At 32.3% G+C, this 19,866-nt stretch overlaps 5 protein-coding genes across 5 annotated transcripts; 3 read left to right on the plus strand and 2 right to left on the minus strand.

Annotated features, from left to right (window-relative positions):
• Window positions 1-261: 261 nt before the first annotated feature.
• DSM5745_04548 (uncharacterized protein) lies at window positions 262-1,305 on the plus strand (the record flags this gene model as incomplete). The annotated part of the gene is made up of 5 exons (XM_026746564.1): window positions 262-279; window positions 342-743; window positions 777-944; window positions 990-1,164; window positions 1,211-1,305. The coding sequence occupies 5 exons, from the start codon at window positions 262-264 to the stop codon at window positions 1,303-1,305; spliced, it is 858 nt and encodes a 285-aa protein (XP_026605560.1).
• Window positions 1,306-1,327: 22 nt separating this feature from the next.
• Window positions 1,328-1,691, plus strand: DSM5745_04549 (uncharacterized protein; the record flags this gene model as incomplete). Its single annotated transcript, XM_026746565.1, has 2 exons — window positions 1,328-1,504; window positions 1,554-1,691. 2 exons carry the CDS (start codon window positions 1,328-1,330, stop codon window positions 1,689-1,691), a joined length of 315 nt encoding a protein of 104 aa, XP_026605561.1.
• Window positions 1,692-3,352: 1,661 nt separating this feature from the next.
• On the plus strand, window positions 3,353-4,810 carry DSM5745_04550 (putative mannan endo-1,4-beta-mannosidase F; the record flags this gene model as incomplete). Its single annotated transcript, XM_026746566.1, has 4 exons — window positions 3,353-3,515; window positions 3,565-4,275; window positions 4,325-4,453; window positions 4,512-4,810. 4 exons carry the CDS (start codon window positions 3,353-3,355, stop codon window positions 4,808-4,810), a joined length of 1,302 nt encoding a protein of 433 aa, XP_026605562.1.
• Window positions 4,811-5,435: 625 nt separating this feature from the next.
• Window positions 5,436-6,401, minus strand: DSM5745_04551 (uncharacterized protein; the record flags this gene model as incomplete). The annotated part of the gene is made up of 1 exon (XM_026746567.1): window positions 5,436-6,401. One exon carries the CDS (start codon window positions 6,399-6,401, stop codon window positions 5,436-5,438), a length of 966 nt encoding a protein of 321 aa, XP_026605563.1.
• A 1,079-nt stretch (window positions 6,402-7,480) lies between these two features.
• DSM5745_04552 (uncharacterized protein) lies at window positions 7,481-7,765 on the minus strand (the record flags this gene model as incomplete). Its single annotated transcript, XM_026746568.1, has 2 exons — window positions 7,481-7,484; window positions 7,542-7,765. 2 exons carry the CDS (start codon window positions 7,763-7,765, stop codon window positions 7,481-7,483), a joined length of 228 nt encoding a protein of 75 aa, XP_026605564.1.
• Window positions 7,766-19,866: the final 12,101 nt, after the last annotated feature.

Here is a 19,866-nt window from a genome sequence, read left to right on the forward strand (position 1 = left end):
GGGGGATTCTAATAGAACTGGGGTAGCTGATGACGAAGATATAAATGCGCAGAGTCTGGAGAACTTGCTGCATGGAGACCTTTTCTGGGAGACAGCACATGCAGTAGACGAGGCAATCTAGCATGATAGAACAGTACCTACACAATCCATCATCTTCCACCACATGAACGTCCTATACCATTGTATAGTAGAGATCGGATAGGGCTTCGAGAATCGGCCTCTCCACCCATCAGATGGGGGAGGATAACATGGCCTTTGGAGATGAATCACCGTGAGGATGTAGGAAACAGCCCTCTTGTCTAGGTTGCCTAGCACTGAAGCATTCACTCAACCATGGGAAGCTCCTCGACAAACTGCGGAGTGCAGTTGTCCCTGATATCCGCGGTCTCCCATCGTTAGACCATGCTCTTTTCCTGATTAATGCGACCAAGTTTCGCATGTTCCACCTATTCGACGAGCCTCGGTTCATGGCGAAACTCCATCTGTTCTACAATATCTTGAATCCCGCCACAGATACCATCTGGTTTATCCATTTCCTAGCCATTATGGCCCTTGGAAAGTCATTTCTTGGGGAGAAAGGCTCTGGAACGACTCTGCCCGGTGCGGAGTACTTTACACGCGCCTTTGTAATACTGCCGGACTATAGCTTCCTGTGGAGGGACCCCTGCGCCGCTGCTGAGGTGCTGTACTCAATGGCGTTATATCTCCAGTCCATTGACTGGAGGACGTCTGCGCATAACTCAGTGTGTCCCTGACATTTGCATAGCTTTGTATAGAGAAAGCGGCGACCTCAATTCAATGTTCGTAAGAACTACTCAAGAGGTTCTACAGAAACTGGCAGATGTCGCATCAGAGCTGCGCGAGTACTTTCAAAGGTCCCCGAGCAGGAGTCTCTAAGCAGCATTTCATGGGTGTCTGGGTATCTCAATCTACTTTATCATCAGGTAAGTCGCTGGCCTTCCTAGAATCCAGTCACTAAATGCAACCAGTGCATAATGCTCGCCACTCGGCCGTTCCTGTTTAGCCATTTGGAGACATGCGTTGTCCTGCGAAATACGGGCGTAGCTGACCCCATGCCCATCCAGCTACTCCTCCAGACCTGCCTCGAGACCGCAAAGAAGACGGTCTTTATACTTGATGCGCTGCACCAGCAAACGTTGCTAAGTATGATCAATTCCCACACTCTCGGTTCAGTCTAATGCTCTGGTAGAGTGGTTCCTCCCGTTCGACCTTGAGAGCGCTGTCTCGGGCAGCCGGTCTGGTCACCACAATGGCGACGGTGGTCTGTCCGTCGTTGGTGGATAATCCAACGTACTACTCAGAGACCATGTCGACTCTTCTCGACCAGATAATTGACAAGGGGAATTTAATAGCCGCCGACCAGAAGATGGAGATAAACGAGCTGTGGAGGCTCTGTACAAAGCTGAGGACGTCTCCTGTCATGGCTCGTTATTCGGACTTCTCGCACCCTCCGACACCACCAGAAACGTCGACCGTCGAACAGGTAGACCTGCCCAGTCTGGACAAAGGTCGTATGGCCTGCAGGTGGACAGGCCGAGACTTCAGACTGGGCTAGGGACATGACGCCGTCGCAGCTTTTGGAGGTTGTAGACCTGCTGAACGGCGACGGTCTGCTCAACTGGGTGGAATTCGCGAATACATCGTTAGACCTGGAAGGGTTCAATCCGTAGCAATAGCTAATTGTCCTACTTCGAGTGAACTACGCTATCGACAGACTCGGTCTGGTCTAGGTATGAAGTCAACGCCGCGGCTTTCCTGTCGCTTGGATTGTTATCAACGTCCATGTCTGCACCCCAGAATGCCCCTGCGATTGCCAGGATAGTACCAGCTGCGCCATATGAAACCAGTCTATTGTTCAGCGGACTAACGTCTGATCTCCGAGCAAGCTGGACCCGAAATGATGCTGCGGCTGGTGGCGATCGAGTGTGAAAGTAAGAGGATGATGTCAAATGCCTCCCAGGCCTCGCCGGCTTTGCAGAAAGAATAAGTTGTCTCGCTGAAAGGGACTGCATTGTCAGGCTTCAGTCACCAGTAAGTAATGATAGCAGGGATCGGATTGTCGTGAGAACCTTTATGACGAACAATGGGAAGAGTTTTGCTCAGGATCTCGGCCCGAACAGTCTGCACTCGAAGACTCCAAAGATAAGAGACATCCTGGGGACCGCGTTCCGGTCGTTGGAGAAAGGGGCCTGGCTGTGACGGTAGCGTTCGGGTTCATCATTGTCGGCATTGTCCCGTTCTTCGACGACTTTCTAAGTCTCGTCGGTGCCCTTGTCAATCCCGTCTTCACCAACATCATTCCCGGGTTCATGGTTTTGTTCTTCATCGCTGTACGCCCCCCCAGACTCAGTGGTGAGCCTCAGACGGCGAGGCACTGGTTGCCAGTTGCATTTGGGGCATATAAAAGAGGATGGAGAGAGTGCACGGCGTTGATGGTCGGCTGCTTTCTTATTCTTACCGGAGCCCTAATTACTGTTGGGGGAGCCTATGGAACAGTGCTCAGTATTCGCGCATCGTACGCCGCGGGGGCAATCTCGAGCGTCTTCTCTTGCGCTGATAGCAGCTGAAATAGTAGGTTTAATATGATGGAGTAAACGGATAGGTGTCCTCCCTTATCATTTTGCCCTTTCGAACCTTCTCCTTCCCTCTATACAATAATCATAGCAGTCGGAAGAAAAACCAGATTTTAGCAGCATGTAGTCTTCCAGTTGCTCACTGCAGCTTTTTCCCGGTCAGTCCAAAGCCCTACCAGGGCAGCAACTGGGCCGCTTCTATACGATAACGTAGGGACCTTGCTCCTTCCAGGGTCTGTCAAAAGTAAAACTGTATTTGCTGCAATAATACCCTATCGTTGGGTAAGGTCAATCAATGTAGTGGCCAGGCGGCATTCCTAGCTGTCATCGGTTGCATGTCTTCGATCACTGCTGAAAGACGTACAGGATAAACTAAGACGGCTCGCGGGCCGTATGTTGCACATGCTCCGGCATCCCCTGCAGAATCCCAGAAAGATGGCTGGTGGAAAGTCTGGGGTCTCTGGGGTAGCTTGACGCCATGCCCGAACGAGCACGGATACACCAACTTGGCAAGGTACACCATACCATTGCTACGGGTTATCCTCCGTATGGCCAGATAGAAGCTCAAGTTAGATGAGCAGGTAATATACCTTCGCTGTTGAAGACATTCCAGCCGAGCTCATCTGACGAGTAGATGGATTTGTCGCGGAGTTCCAGGATGGAAACGGAGGACCTTGCTCCAGGATATATCATGGCGTATTCTGTCCGTCGTCTGGGACTTCAACACGCTGTACATGCCCATTCTTTCCCTGGCAATCATGAAGAGACAAACGCTTCCTCTATTGTCATTAGCAGGTGCAGTTGCTGCGCAGAGTGCTGCGTACGGGCAATGCGGAGGGAACAACTGGTCGGGCGCCACCACCTGTGTGTCTGGCTATGTCTGCACATACCAGAATGAGTGGTACAGCCAATGTATTCCGGGTATGAAGCCTCCTACCCCTTGACGCTCAGATGCTCATCGAAGTTCTAGGGACTGTCACCTCGTCCTCGACAACCCTTACCACAACAACACGAACAACAAGTACGACCAGCACCACCACAACTACTAGGACTCCAGTTCCCTCGTCGACCGACTTCCCATCAGCAAGTGGCCTGAACTTCACCATCGACGGGGTAACAGACTACTTTGCGGGCTCCAACTCATACTGGATTAGCATGCTAACCAATGATGCCGACGTTGACCTTGTCCTGGACCATATTGCCGATTCAGGACACAAGATCCTGCGTATCTGGGGCTTCAACGATGTCAATACTGAGCCCGGGACCGGTCAGGTATGGTTCCAGAAGCACTCAGGGGGTGTTTCGACCATCAACACCGGGCAGTACGGATTGCAGCGCCTGGATGCTGTGGTCAGCTCTGCTGAGGAACGCGGCGTCAAGCTAATCATCAACTTTGTTAACAACTGGGATGACTACGGCGGTATGACAGCGTACCTCAATGCCTATGGTGGCACTACAAAGACCGACTGGTACACCAACGCCAACATCCAAGCAGCTTACCGGACTTACATCAAGGCCGTCATTGACCGCTTCATCGACTCTCCGGCTATCTTTGCCTGGGAACTGGCCAATGAGCCTCGCTGCAATGGCTGCGACACATCTGTTCTGTATGATTGGATCTCGGACACCAGTGCTTACATCAAGTCCTTGGACCCGCTGCACATGGTTACAATTGGCGACGGTTGGTACACCAGGCCCAGGGTGTGAATGGTGACTAACCTGGAACATAGAGGGCTTTGGGTTGTCCACGGGCTCCGATGGGAGTTACCCCTTTAGCTTCGGTGAGGGACTCGACTTCGCGGCCAACCTGGCCATTGACACTATCGACTTTGGCACCTTCCATCTCTATCCCGGCAGCTGTGAGTTTATATTTCCCACCTGAACAGCATAGGCCCCTTTAGCTGATACGTACAACAGGGGGCGTATCGTACGACTGGGGCAATCTCTGGGCCAGAACCCACGGTGCAGCTTGTGCGGCGACTGGCAAGCCGTGCCTGTTCGAGGAGTATGGCGCACCCTCCGATCATTGTGCGATCGAGGTCCCCTGGCAGAAAACCGCCGTCAGCTCCACGGGGATCGCGGGTGACTTGTTCTGGCAGTGGGGAGATACGCTGAGTTCCGGCCAGACCCATAATGATGGGAACACCATCTACTATGGCTCGGACGAGTACACATGCATGGTGACCGAGCATATGGAGCGCATTGCTGCACGGTAGATCGAACATTGAACGGACGACACGGAATTTGCCCATTTACGCAGCATGATACTATGGTAGCTCGATGGCGAGGTTGCTACACTAAAGTTGCTATCTGTGATCAACGCCATCAATTGTTAAAGGCCAACCAAAAGTAATGATTGTAGAGTAAACAGCACTAGTTTCATGTCCACACAACGAAAACTTGACCATCTCTTCTGGCTTAGTGTCTCTCACAATCACCCGGAAGAGCGCTACTTCCTGGGCGAAGTTTATACCTATCTTGGCTTCTAGAATTTTCTTGAACAACAAGGGTGAGATCCTCGTTGTTTGCTAAATGGGGACTACGGGGCCGCCCGCCTTCCCACGCAGCCTTGTCTTTCAGGCATGACTCTTTTTTAAAATGCTGGACGAGGTGACGGGCGTGCCGGTGCAGGGGGCGAACTTGATTGGTAACTGGCGGTTTTCACTGATCGCTTGCAGTTCTATTTTGAGGCGTGGGAGACCCGCGTCGGACTTTATATATCTTGCCGATTCCACGATGCTCATGTTTCTAAAATAGCCAAAGATGCATTTAAAGATCCACAATCAGATGAATCTGTGTTAAGGACAAAACGCTTAATAGACTCAGGTACGCAACTCTCATCTATAACGAATCCTCCCTCTTCTCCAGCAACCCCAACTCGGACAGCTTGTATCGAGGCAGATAGAAATGGAGTGCAATACAGCCCTGGATGTAGCTCTCTGCATATTCCAGCAACTCAGGTTCCGAGCTGAGGATGGACCTCACATTTCTCACACACTCAACTGTTTTGTCAACTAGCTGCTCCAAGGCCTCCTCCACGCTGAGGCCATGTGCAGCAGCATATATGTAGACATAGTTGTCCCGTTCGTCGGAGGCAATGGACTCCTTGTAGAAGGACAGGATGTCGTTGACAAAAGACGTAAACTCCAAGAGATCGGGAACGGCTTGGACATATTGACCTAGATAGCGACTTTCCGGGAATATTGCTTCAGGGAAGAGAAAGCTCGTGTATGGTGCAGCCACCCCTGTCTTGATGCGTAGGTGGTTGGGGAACTTCTTCGCAGACTGGTGGATATGAAGTTGACCGGCGGATTCGACCTCGAAAACACTTTCTGTAATGAAGTCGAGGGTACCGCTGAGAATAGTGTCGGCGCTATGCCTTCCATAAAACTCGTTGAGTCGGGTTAGGAGCTTGATCCATTCGTTAAGAACGAGAGGCTTCTGGGGCTGCGCAAGAAGTAGGTTGCGCCCAAACTCTCTCAGCCCGTCTAGGAAGCTCTCTCCAAAGTCGTCGGCAATATAGAAGTAAGTCGTGTACAGAGCAATCAGTTGCTGCAACTCCGGGTCATGGTGGCTGAAGACCGACAGTGCGACGTCGACCGACTGCTTGGCTATCTTGGAGACCTTCTCCAAGTCAAGCTCCTGCGCATATGCAATTTCCTGAGCCTTTTGAACTACCGATTCCTTGAGCTGTACGTTTGTGGAAAGGGTAGGCAAACAACCGCCTACATCTTTGATGAACCTGCGGGCCATACATTCAAAGTGGGCCTTGGTAGGAGCGCGAGAATTGGCCAGATAGGGAGACATTTTGCTGATTCTGAAGGGTCGAAAAAAGTGAAGATGGATGGTGTTCCAAAGCATTCAGTAACTGTTATCGAGGATGCTTTATATATTCACCCATCAAGACTCATCTTGCAGTCGGGCTGCCAAGTATCACGCAGCATATGTTAATGATGATACATTCCAGCCGAAGGAATCTATGCCACCTCGCTAAGCGCCTGATTCATGTCTGATTCAAACTACTGCAGGCAGAAGACCGTGGCTCGGAAGATCTAGAAGCCTTGTCTATCCCCAGCACCCCTGTACAGGCCCCGCGGGGCACTTGGCAATGATTTGGCAAGATTATGTCGCGTTTAGAGATCAGTGACCAATATCGTAGTCATGCTGTAAGCTCAACTTGGGTCTCTGTTCTGGATTGTACCTGTCCAGTCCAGTCCCTCCCTAGTGTTTCCAGCTAGTCAACCCTAGAGCCAATGAGTGATCAGTGAGTGAGACAAACACCAATTCTTTTCATATGTGCGCCATGGCATCAAATGCACAGGCCTTTCATGTGATATGCTGCCATTTCGATAGCAGTCATAGGGGAAGGTTGGATAATGGGCTAGAAGATGGGACTGGACGTGCTCGCCTGATTGCCATCAGCCTGGCTAACAGACAGTTCATGTTTCTTGTTTGGAAGAGCCGCGTCTTGGAGAAGCTGGGAGTGAGGCGCCTTGGAGACCGTTCCACCCCGGAGGGCCATGCAGCTGCGTGGTGCGAGGGAGGAGATGTGGACCATGTAAAACGTCTGCAGCTCCCTTATTGATGGCTGCTGGTGGTACCAGATTACACTTTCACCCGTCCAGTTGTTTTGGCTATGCAGTGCTGGGGGCGCAGAACACTGGGTTTGGTGACGGGGACATGACATGTCTGCTTGGTTAGCGGATTATCTTCATCCCTACTTGGAGGGTCGCAACCTCCAATCGTGCGAGAGTGCTTAGTGGACATGGATTCAGGGTCCATAGCGCCCGATCGAGTCCTGTACATGGCTACAATGTGTGTGCTTATTCAACGTTGGAATAGATTTGCCTCCCACCAGGGGATAGCTGTATATTGTATATTGTAGTTTAACTTGAAAGTACAAATGAAACGTAGTCGGAACGCTGTGGAGTACGGGGCATGACTTACTTTGGTTGACCAGTATCCTTGATCTTGGTTCCCCCCTCGCTTTGCTGCTTGTCGTCTTGCCCTTCAATCTTCGTCGCTGCCAGTCCTTGTACAAGGCTATCCAGGGCTTCCTTCCTGGCTTTCTTACCCTCGATTTCTGTCTCTTCCATCTCAGCTACGAGACTATCGATGTCTCTCGCCTTTACTGTTCCTTTGATATTAAGGCAGCCAAGCATGTCCAGCATCCTGGCCACCTCCGGATCCTTGCTGTCCTTGGCTTGCTCGATAAACCACCCCATCCACCAGTCATGGTCCCAGTCAGGGTCGTACTCATCATTGCACCACAGGCACCGCCCGTGCCGTACAGAAGAGTAACAGGTCCTGCAACTGACACATGCTATCACGTGTTTATTCTCAAAGCAGTAAAAACCAGGGCACTCGGAACAGACTGGACACAGGTTAGTAAACGACATTTTGGTATGATTTCGCGCTTAAGCAAACAGATGTTGGATGGATAAATGATCAATATCTTGTTGCTCTCTCGAGTCCTGTCTCCTTGATTTATAACTCCCCGTCGCCTAACCTGGTCCACACCAACGGCTTTCAGAACCAGAGTACCCATTTGCAATCATCAAAATCCTTTAATGGTCATGCTAGTGGATAAAAGGTTCTTTATCCAGGATGAAAGCGGTCCTTGTCCCTTTGACATTTGTATCTAAGAGGGTCGCCTTTTATGACAACAAAGGAAGCTTTCAATGCGCATGCGAGTAGATAAGGTAGTCTTTATATAATATTAAAACGGCCCTTCTTCCCTTTAACATTCCTATCAATCAGGCTATGTTCTCCTTTGTTGTCTTAAACCAGAAATGTACCCGGATACACTTGCACCTGAGCAAAGAGAGGGGCTCCCAGATGCATTAGGAATACGTTCACCATGACAAAGTCTGTGGAGAACTTATGACCTACAAAAGGCCATAGTAGCAGCACTAGTAGTAATAGTATTTAATACCCTGGGGATTGCCAGGCGTACGCCTTATGTTCTAGAGTTCTAGGGTATGGGGGTGTGCTACTACGTAGGTCCCGTTATTTCTAGGGCGCAGGCTTTAATGCCGGGAGTAATGCGCAAAGGGGAATAAAGTAAACTATATTTAAATTATTAAAAATATTATTATTAATAGTCTATTTAATATTTGACACTTTACTAATAGCCTATTTTAAATAGTAATACTTCTTAATAGCTATTATAATAGCAAATTTAATAAAGATATTTTAAAAATAATAAAAAAATAAATTATATAAATAATATATAAACTATTAATATCAACTTATAATTTATAACCTTTTAATTTTTTTAAATTTTTATTATTATAGCCTTTAATAATAATATTTTTTTTATTTCCCCCCCTTTTTTAGTTTAAACTAGCTGCTAGCGGCCTATATTATTAATAATAATAACTTTTTAAGCTATAGATTTATAGTAGTAAAAAAGCTTTATAAGCCTTAATACTAATTTTAATATAATATTATTTTTATAAGCCTAATAGTAAAGTTAAAATTATAAAAAAGATTATTATTTATTTTATTAATTATAAAGCTATAATTAACTAGTATATAAGCTTGTTTACCAAGGGTAATATAATTTATAATTCTTATACCTAAGGTTATAGGCTATTTATTAATTATATTATTATATTAACCTACTAGGGGTAGTTACTATAATTGCGCGTGGCCGAAACAAAGTGGAGGCCTAAGCGCATGATAATTATAGGTCCCGGCTCCCAGTCACGTGAGCTTTATTAGGGATTATGTAAAATAGTAAAATAATATTAATTAGCTAAAAAAAGGGTAATTATATAACCTTAATATATTACTTAAATTAAATAACACTAATTAATTAAAAAAAGGGTAATTATATAATTACTTTACTTTATTTTAATCTTATAATATAGTTTTTTTTATTATATAATAATTTAAACCTTAACTTTATAATTTTTTTTACTTATAGTTTATATAAATAAGTTTAATTATTAAGTTAATTATATTTTATAATTATTATAAAAATATAAAACCTATATTTTAATTTTAATAGCGCCCGGGCCGCAAGCCTTATAATACTTATAATAAATATAAAAATAAGGCGTGTTTATACTACCTTATATATATATTATAGTTACTAATATATAATAAAAAAAGTAAATAATTTACTATAGTTATAGGCCTTTTTAACCCATTTTTTTAATATTTTTTTTAATATAATTAACCTAAATATATAATAAGCGCGCCTATTATAGCTAAAGCTAGATTACTAATATTATAATATATACTTATTTAATAACTTATAATAAGTAAAAAAATATTATAAAAATATAAGATAATAGCATGCCTAATAAGTAGTTAATTAAATAATTTATATAATTAATTTTAATAAACCCTAGCTTTTTTATTTACCTTTAACACGCCTATTATTATTAATTATATTTACTACTTTTATACCCCCTTCCACACTTATAATAGCCATGTTTTTATTATTACTTATATTTTACCCGATGGGTAGGTACCCATAGCTAGCTATTATTATTAATAAAAATAATATTAAGTTAAATATAAATAGCTTAACTGTTATAAGCTTTTAATTTATTATTAAAAATAATTTATTTTTATTTTTATAAACTATTAAAGTTAACTTTAGCCCTTTTATATATATAAACCTAAATTACGCTTTTTTATTATATTTATTTTTTTTAATTAATTTTTTATATTTAGCTATTATAAACTATAATTAAAAGCTATTAAATAACTTTTATTACTAGCTTAATATATACTAGCTAAAAACATGTAGTTATTATTAAAAATAATAATTTAATATAAACCTTTAAAAAAATAATATTTACAAGTATTACGTGTTAGCTAACTAAAACTAAAAAATTTTTAAATTTAGTTTATAAAATAAAATAAATTCTAGTAATATTTTTTCTTACCTTTTAAAATTAATATAAATTAAAAAAATGCTAATTATAAGAGTTTATATATTTATTAAGGTTTATTATATATAAGATTACTAGTATTTATATAAAGGCTATATTATTAACTTTTTATAAAATACTAGTTAAGTATATAAATAACTCCTACTTTTACCTAAAAATTTTAAAATATTAATTTTATAGCTATTTAATTTTAGTATAAATTAAAAAATATACCTATAATTTTATTATAACTTTAAAATATAATACTAAGTAATTAAATAATAGCTAGATTACCTTTAGGTAAATTATCTAGGGTATTAAAATATAATTAAAAATAATTATAACCTTATATAATTACTAAAAAATAAACTAGTTAATTATTTTATTTTAACCTAGGAGCTGGCTGGTAAGCTAATTACCCTAAATAATAGTTAATAAGTAAACCCTAATAATATACAGGCGCCTAATATAGTTATAATACTTAATTTACTTATAATAATTATAAAGCTTAAGGTATTATAGGCCGTGGTAAATAATATTACTAAACTAGTATATAATAACCCTTATTTAACTTTTTTTTATTTTATATAATATTATTATTTAAGTTTAACTACTTGTAATAATTACTATTACTAGTGTTTTTTATTTTTTTTATAATAATATAAAGCTAGTTATAATATGTTTATGTAAGGTATTATTTATAAATTATATTAAATACTTACTTAAATATAAAAGTGGCTATTTTACATGGTATTTCTAGTTTTAATATATTTACTTTAATATAATTTATTATTAGTAAATAAACTAGTAAGCTAGTTTTTATATTTATAACTACATGCCTAGCTAGCAAGATATTTTTATAAAAAAGCTATAAGTAGCCTTTTAATTAAATATAACTAAATTATTTATGTTATTAAGTTTTATTACTAGTTTTTTAAAAACTATTTATAGTACATGGCTATTTTAACATAGCAAGAAAAATAGCTTAAAAGCCATGGTTAAAAATATTAATAAGTAGCTTATTTTTTATTACTATGCATGTTATTTTAACCTTTTACTTTTTAAATAAATATAGCTTACCTATTTTTAATATTTTTTATAGCTAATTTATACTAAAATAACCTAATATAATAGTTACCTAAATATAAAGTATAGCGTAATAATATAAAAATTATTTATAAATAAATTATATAATATAATTTATAAAATAACCCTTATATTATTATAGCATGGTTTTATTACTATTATTATATATTTTTTAATATAGTTATTAAGCTTAAGTTTAGTATTATAAATAATTAATTTTATTATAAATAACAAGGTTAAGGTTTAACTTATAACCATGGTGTGTATTAAATATAATTTACTTTTATTTTTAATAGCTTTTAATAATTTAACAAGCTATAGTAGTTATTTAAGGCTTATTAAGGCATGTATATTATAACTATAAACCCTTTTTATATACAAATTATTATTATTAATATAAATTATAAGGCTATTTAGCTACCCTAGTTTTAATAAAAAAATATACTTACTTATCTTGCATAGGTTATAAACCATGTATTATATTATTATTATAATATAAATTATTATTAATAAAAAAACAAGTAAATTAAAAAGGTTATTTATTACTTTTATTTTTTTATAATAACACGGCGTGATTTTTAGTTAATAAAACTAACTAGTAGTACCTATTACTATTTTTTTTAGTTTATAATAATATAACCTTAAATATATTTAATTTAATTATTAGCTTAAAATAGCTTGTAAACTTAAATATAACCACGTGTATTAATAAGCGCTTTTTACTTTATTATATTATTAAGTATATTATAAAGCCTAAAAAAAATAAGGTTATATAAAAAGGTTATAAAATTAGTTTTTAAGCATGTTAATACACGCTGTTTTTTACTATTATTAGTATAAAAAATAATAAATGCCCTAATTATAAAGCAAGATTAGTTTATATAAAAGGTTTATTATTATTTACTAGGCTTATTACTTTAAATATTAAGTTATAGTATAGTTATTATTTTATATTTTATAAATTAAAAATAAAATAACCTATTTTTATTATTAAATACAGACTATAATAATACTAGTAATAAAAAAATAGTATTAAATAGGGTTTAAATATAATAATAAAATATATATAGTAGCTACTAAAACTTATTAATTTAATATTATTATATTACATGCACTATTATACCCTATAGCCTAAAGTATATAAAAAGGTTAAAAGTAAAATAAAAAATTATATTATTTATTATTACTTAATATATAGCTAAGTTATAAACCTAAAAAACTTTACCTATATTAAATTAATACTTTACTATTTATTTATTAAAATAAATAACCTGTGTATGGTTAATAAATTAGTATTTAATAATTTTTATAATATATATAAATACTACCGCGAATACCATGGCTATAAAAAAGTAGTTATATATAAAATAATAAAAATATAAAAAATAAAATTAATTTACTAACTTAAAATAATAATACTAACCTAATTATTAAGGTACTTTTTTAAAAGGCTATAATAGCTTAATAGCCCGGCTATAATAATAATTTTTTTATAAAACCTAATACCCTGGGCCAGCGCGATATTAATAAATAATATAATTAAACTTAGCATGTAAAAAAACCTGGTTTTAGTTTAAAATTTTAAAATTTAGTAAAGGTAGATTATTTAGTAAATATATTAGCTTATTTATTAGCTTATTTAAATAGCCTAAAGGTAAAGCAACACTAGCTATATAATATTATAATTAAATATTATAAAAGTATTTTATAATTACGTAGTTTACTAGTTTTTTATATAAGTAATAAGTAGTAGTTTATTTTTATATATTTATTACTTTTACTAAAGTAATTATTAATTAATCTAGATGGTAAGGCTAGCACTAGCAAATCTTATATTATTAACTTATTATTTATAATTTTAAAATATATAATTTTTTATACTAGTAATTATAAAACCTTTATTATTATATAGGCTGCTTTAACTAATATTACCATATATAATATTAGTAGCTAAACCTTATACTTGCTATTTTAATTACTAGTTATATTAAAAGGTAAAAAAGGTTATAATTACTTATAACCTTTAGTACTATTAACCTTATAAGCAAGTTTTTATAATATATTATATTTAATTATTAATAAAAAGTTTATAATAGGTTTAAAATAGCTACATTATATTAATTAATAATATTATAAAAAATTTTTAAATTATAAAGCTAAACCTTTTAATAGCTTAAATATTATTTTAGCTAAAAACTTTTACTAGCTGCCCCTAGTTAGCCAAACCCCTTTTTTTAAAATTATGTTTTTACTTATAAATAAGAAGAAAAAGGCTAGTTAGTATTTATATAATTAATTTAATATGATTATTAAGCTAAATATTATTTATTACTAAACCATAAGCTTTTAAATAGCTTATGCATTTATTCTTACACTAAAGTACTTAAAAAATATTACTATAATAAAAAACTAAAAGCTTTTTATAACACAAGTACAGGCTAAGTTATTTATAAATAAAAGTAATACCTTTATAAATATAATTTATATATATAAAAAAAAAGATAATATATACTAGTATAACTATAACCATGTGTTAAACTTTAGTAAACCTATAATTATTTTATAGGTTAATTATATTAAATTTAGTGCTATATTTATAAAAATAAACTAGGCTAAAAACCTAATTAAAAAGCTTATAATTTTTCTTAGTTACTATATTATATTAATATAAAATATTTAAATAAAAAAAAGTTTTATAAACAGCGCTATGGGCATGTTAATAAATATTATATAATTACTAAAAATTATAAATCCCACCTAAAAGGCGCTGCTTACTTTAATAATAACTTTTAACTAATATAATAATTTATATGCTAAAAAAATAATAGCTGTAATATAATATTAATCTTTTATATAAAATAAGACTTTTACTACCATAGTATTATTTATACTTATATATAATTTTTAGCTATATTAGCATATATAATAATAATTTATAAGGCTTAGGGGATTATTATTAAGCAGGCTATTTTAAACCCTATTATATATAAAAAGTTTTTATTAGGTTTTATATACATGGCTATATTACATGTATAATTATTTAAAAAACCTTTTAACTATAACTAGTTAATTAGCGGCCTGTTTAATACTAAAAAATAAAGGCATAAAAATAGTTATTTAAGGCGTTATTAATATATATTTACTATAATTATAAATAATATTTTTACTACAAAAGTAATAATAATATAGTTATAAATTTAAAAATAAAATAATAGTTTAAACTAGCTTTATTAACTAGGGTCCAGCCCTGTAATTATTAATTATTTTTTAATAACTTATTATTAAAATTATTTAATAAACCAGGGAACTTATCCCCATTTTTTTTTTATTAATAAACCTACTTTTTTTATAAACTTAATTATAATACTAAGGCATGTTTTAGTAAATGCCTTTTAGGCGGCGGTGAACATGTTTTTTTAAGTAATTACTATATTAAATAAGTTATAAAGCTACTTAGCGTGGCCGCGGGTTTATAATTAAGTTAAGGTTAATATTTAAGTAAATACTTAGCTATTTATTAAGTAATATTATAATTACTTTATGGCATGGCTATTAATTTTTTTTTTTATATATATATTTTTTTTTGCGGCACGGGCGGTGGTAGTAATATTTTTAATATTAATTTTTAAATTATTATAATTAATTACTAGCTTCGCGGACTATTAGTTAGGGTACTTATTATAATAGTTATAATATTTACCTTTTAAGGTATAATAATAATTAGCATAGGCGCTAAATAATAACCTATTAATAATAATATAACTTATAAATAATTTATTTTCTTTTATATACTAAATATAAGGCATAAAGGGGTGCTTTTTAATAACTTATACTATAATTATTTTTATATTACTAGGTAATATAAAAGTAGCCTTTAGGTGCTTAACCTATAACTTTAGCTTTTATACTAGTAATATTTTAGCTAGTACTTACTAGTAATAATTACTTATAATTTTAATATAATTTATAATATATTACGCGGCTAGTGCGCTAGGTAATAATTTTATAATAAAATATAAAAATATAGTAAATAACATAATTATAAATTATTTTTTATAGTAATATATTAAAAAAATAATATAATTAAGTTTAATTTTAAAAGGTGGCCATGTTAATATATAGTTTAATATTATAAAGTTAAGTTTTAGGCATTGCAGGAATAAATAAAATAATAGCTATTTATTATTTATTAAAAGTAAAATATAGCTTAAATAATAATAAAATAAGATTATAATATTTAATTAATAAGCTCTAAACTATAATAACATGCTTTAGGTAAGGCTTTTAAAATTATTAAGTAATTAATTTTATTAGTTTAAAATTAAACAAGAGGTATTAATAAACTAAAATAATATTAATACTTTATTAAATACTTATTTTTAAATACTAAATTTTTGCCTATAGTTTATACAAGCTATTTTTAATAATATTTATAGTTAATTATACTTAATAAGTTATAATAAATTTAAACTTTTTTATTACTAGGGTCTAGCCCCAGGGAAAATAAATTAAAAAAAATTATTTATTTATTATTATTATTATATTTAACACCCTTAAAACTAGCTTTATTAATAAGGTTATTTATTATAAGGGCTATAACACGGGATAGGATAACTAGCCTAGCTATAGTAATATTAAAATTTATTATTATTATAATTATAAGCTAGTGCAGGCAGCAGGCAAACTAAATAATATATATAGGCAGGATAATAGTATTTAATTTTTTTTTTTTTTTTTTACAACCTTTTTAGCCTTTTTTTTATTTTTTTAGCCTTTTTTTTATTATTATTATTATTATTATTATTATTATTATTATTACCCGGTATAGGAGCTAAATATATTAGCTAATATACTTATAAATAAATAAGGGCTATAACTTATATTTATTAATATACTATATACTTAAACTATTTTAATAATAATTTATATAATTACTACTAAAGTAGCCTAGTATAATAATATATTTTATAAATAGCCCATGGCCTTAGGTATAATACCTATAAATTATATTACTTTTAATAAGTATATTAATATACTACCTAATAATAGCTTCCTGGTTAACAGGACGGGCTATAATCTTTTTTATTATATTAGCTTTATTAATAGGCTTGCGGAGCACAAGCTTATATTATAAATAATATAATTACTTGTAAAAATTTTTTAAAACTGTTAATTTACAGCCTGGATAATTTACTATATTAGTAATATAGGGCGCCAGCGGCTAGGTTAGTTTAAAAAAAATAAGTAAAAAAAAGTAGTAGTATTATTATTACCTTTAGTATTAGCTATTATAATAGTAAGAATTTAAAAAATTAGGGGTTTATAAATTATAGGTTTATATAAGTAGGCTATATATTACTTATATAATCTATTTTTTTATTATTTTTTAAATACCTTTATTAAATTTGCTATTATTACGGCTATTAAAAAAGTGTTATTATTTAAAACAAGCTGTTAATAAAAATATTAAATATTAAACAGGCTATTAATAGTAGTATTTTTAGTATTTTAGGCGGGATAAACTTTATTCCGGCCACGTGCATTACTCCTGGTATTAAAGCTTGCGCCTAAGAAATAACAGGACCTACGTTATTATTAAAATAATTTAACTGCTTATTATATAAATAAATATAAGTTATAGCCCTTATTGACTTATAAGCATATTAACTAATATATTTAGTACCTATGCCAGGCAATAAAAATATCAATAATAACAAAAAAAATCAAAAAAAGGCTAAGAAAATTATAAAAAATATATTAAAAAATATAAATATATAAATATATATATATATATATATATACAAATAGTATTATCTTATTTATACATGCTATTTAGTCCACCTACTGCCTGTACTAGCTTTTAATTATAATAATAATAAACTTTAATATTATTATAGCTAGGCTAGTTACCATGTCCTGTGTTATAACCTTTATAGTAAATAACCTTATTAATAAAGCTAGTTTTAAGGTATTAAATATAATAATATATTTAAGTAAATAATTTTTTATAGTTTATTTCCCCTAGGGCTGGACCCTAGTAATAAAAAAGTTTAAATTTATTATAAATTTATTAAATATAATTAACTATAAATATTATTAAAAATAGCTTAAATAAACTAGTTATACTGTTCCTACACCTATAATTATATTATTATTACTTTTGTAGAAAAAAATATTATTTATAATTATAATAAATATATATCAGTAATATTTTAAATAACTATTTTTATGTCTTTATTTTTTAGTATTAAACAACCGGCTAACTAACTAGTTATAATTAAAAGGTTTTTTAAATAATACTTTTTTAAGTAACTATATATATAATATAGCCATGTATACTAGTAAAAACTTTTTATATATAATAAGGTTTAAACTAACTTAGTTAATAATACTACCCTAGGCCTTATAAATTATTATTATATTTATTAATATAATTAAAAACCATATATAAATATAAGTGGTACTATAATAATGAAAGTCTTATTTTATATAAAAATTTAGTACTATATTATAGCTATTATTATTTTTATATAAAAATTGTTATATTAGTTAAAAGCTATTATTAAAGTAAGTAGTGCCTTTTAAGTAGGATTAGTAATTTTTAGTAATTAAATAATATTCACTAACATGCTTATAGTACTATTTATAAAACCTTGCTTTATTTAAATAATTTATATTAATATAATATAATGATTAGTGTTGCACGCGGGTAACAGGTAAATAGGTATGGGTACTTAGGTTTAGATAAATAAGTATAGGTTAAATAAAAAACCTTATACCTAGAGCTTAGGTTAAGTATAAATTTTTTTACTTAATTTAATTACTAGGTAAAATATTTTTTACTTAACTTAACCTAAAACCTAATTTAATTTTAAATTTTTATTTAGGCTATATTTAGTTAGGCTAAATTAATATAAAGCTTATATCTTTATATATTATAAAGATATTATTAAAAGTAATTAATAAATAAAACTTAATAATATTTAAATTACTTAAAGCAAGGTTTTATATAAAAAAATAAAATATATTTCAAAAAAATTAAAACTAAAATAAAAAAACTTAAAAAAGGCTTTTTGAAATTTTATAATTAAAGCTTATAGCTTTTAAATTATATTTTTACTTTGATTCTTTATTATAATTATAGTATTATTATTATTACATTAATTAGAATTAAGTTTAACTAGGCTTTTTTACTTAATAAATTTTATAAGCGCTTTAATAAATTACTTTTTTTAAGATTATTAATATAATTATTAAAAAGCTTGCAGGCCTTTATTATATTATATTTTTAGCCCCTATAACTTAGCCACTAGGTTGTTATATATATTTTTTTAGTAAGTTAAATTACCTGCTTTAACCATTATTATAAAAAGTTTATATAACCAGGGTTAAGTTACTAGTTAAAAAACCTTTAAATCTTGTTATTTATATAATTAAAAATATAATTCTTTAATTAAATATACTAGTAAGGTAACAGCCCTTGCTATTATTAATTATAAAAAAAATATTAGCTACCTTAATGCCTAAGCACGGAGTTTTTTAAAATAATAATTAAATAAATATTTTTTACTAGTATTAATAAAAGGGGTTTTTAGGTTAATATAATATTAGTTTTAACCCAGGACCTTAGCTTAGGAACCTTAGGTTTTAAATATTATTTAAGTAATAAATTAAAGGCACGCCTTATATTAAATTATTTTAATAATTAAAAAGTAGCTATAAAAAGCGCGGGTATAAAAATATTTATGTAAGACTGACAAGTCTTAAAGATCTTTACTAATAATAAAGATATTGATAAAGGAATCTAACTAATAAGAATAGAGTATTTTAAACCCTGTTAAATAATACTAAAAGAATTACTTAAAGATTTAAAAAAAAGGCTAGCCTTAAGGCCACTTTTATAAACCTTTAAGCTATGCTTAAGCTATTTTTAATTAAAAAGTAAATATAGGTTTAAATACTTTATATATAGGTTTTTATTTTAGCCTATACTTAGGGCCTACCCTAGCCTTGCTTAATTAATAACTAAAACCCTAAATATTAATAACCTAGTTAAATTATATAGCCTAATATAATAATAAGGTATATTAAGCCTTAGTAGCCTAAGGCTAAAGCTTAGGTTACTTAAGGTATTAACTTTAAATTAATAATAAATTAGCTTTAATAATATTAAATAAAAAAATATTAGCCTTAATAATTTTTTTTTTTAATTAAAGGGTTGTCCGCGACCCGCTACTAAATTAAAAAAAATAATAATAAAATATTATTATTATTATTAATATTAATACTAAATATAA

Source organism: Aspergillus mulundensis, assembly GCF_003369625.1.
Source record: "Aspergillus mulundensis strain DSM 5745 chromosome Unknown scaffold_3, whole genome shotgun sequence".
Classification (NCBI taxonomy): Eukaryota; Fungi; Ascomycota; class Eurotiomycetes; order Eurotiales; family Aspergillaceae; genus Aspergillus; species Aspergillus mulundensis.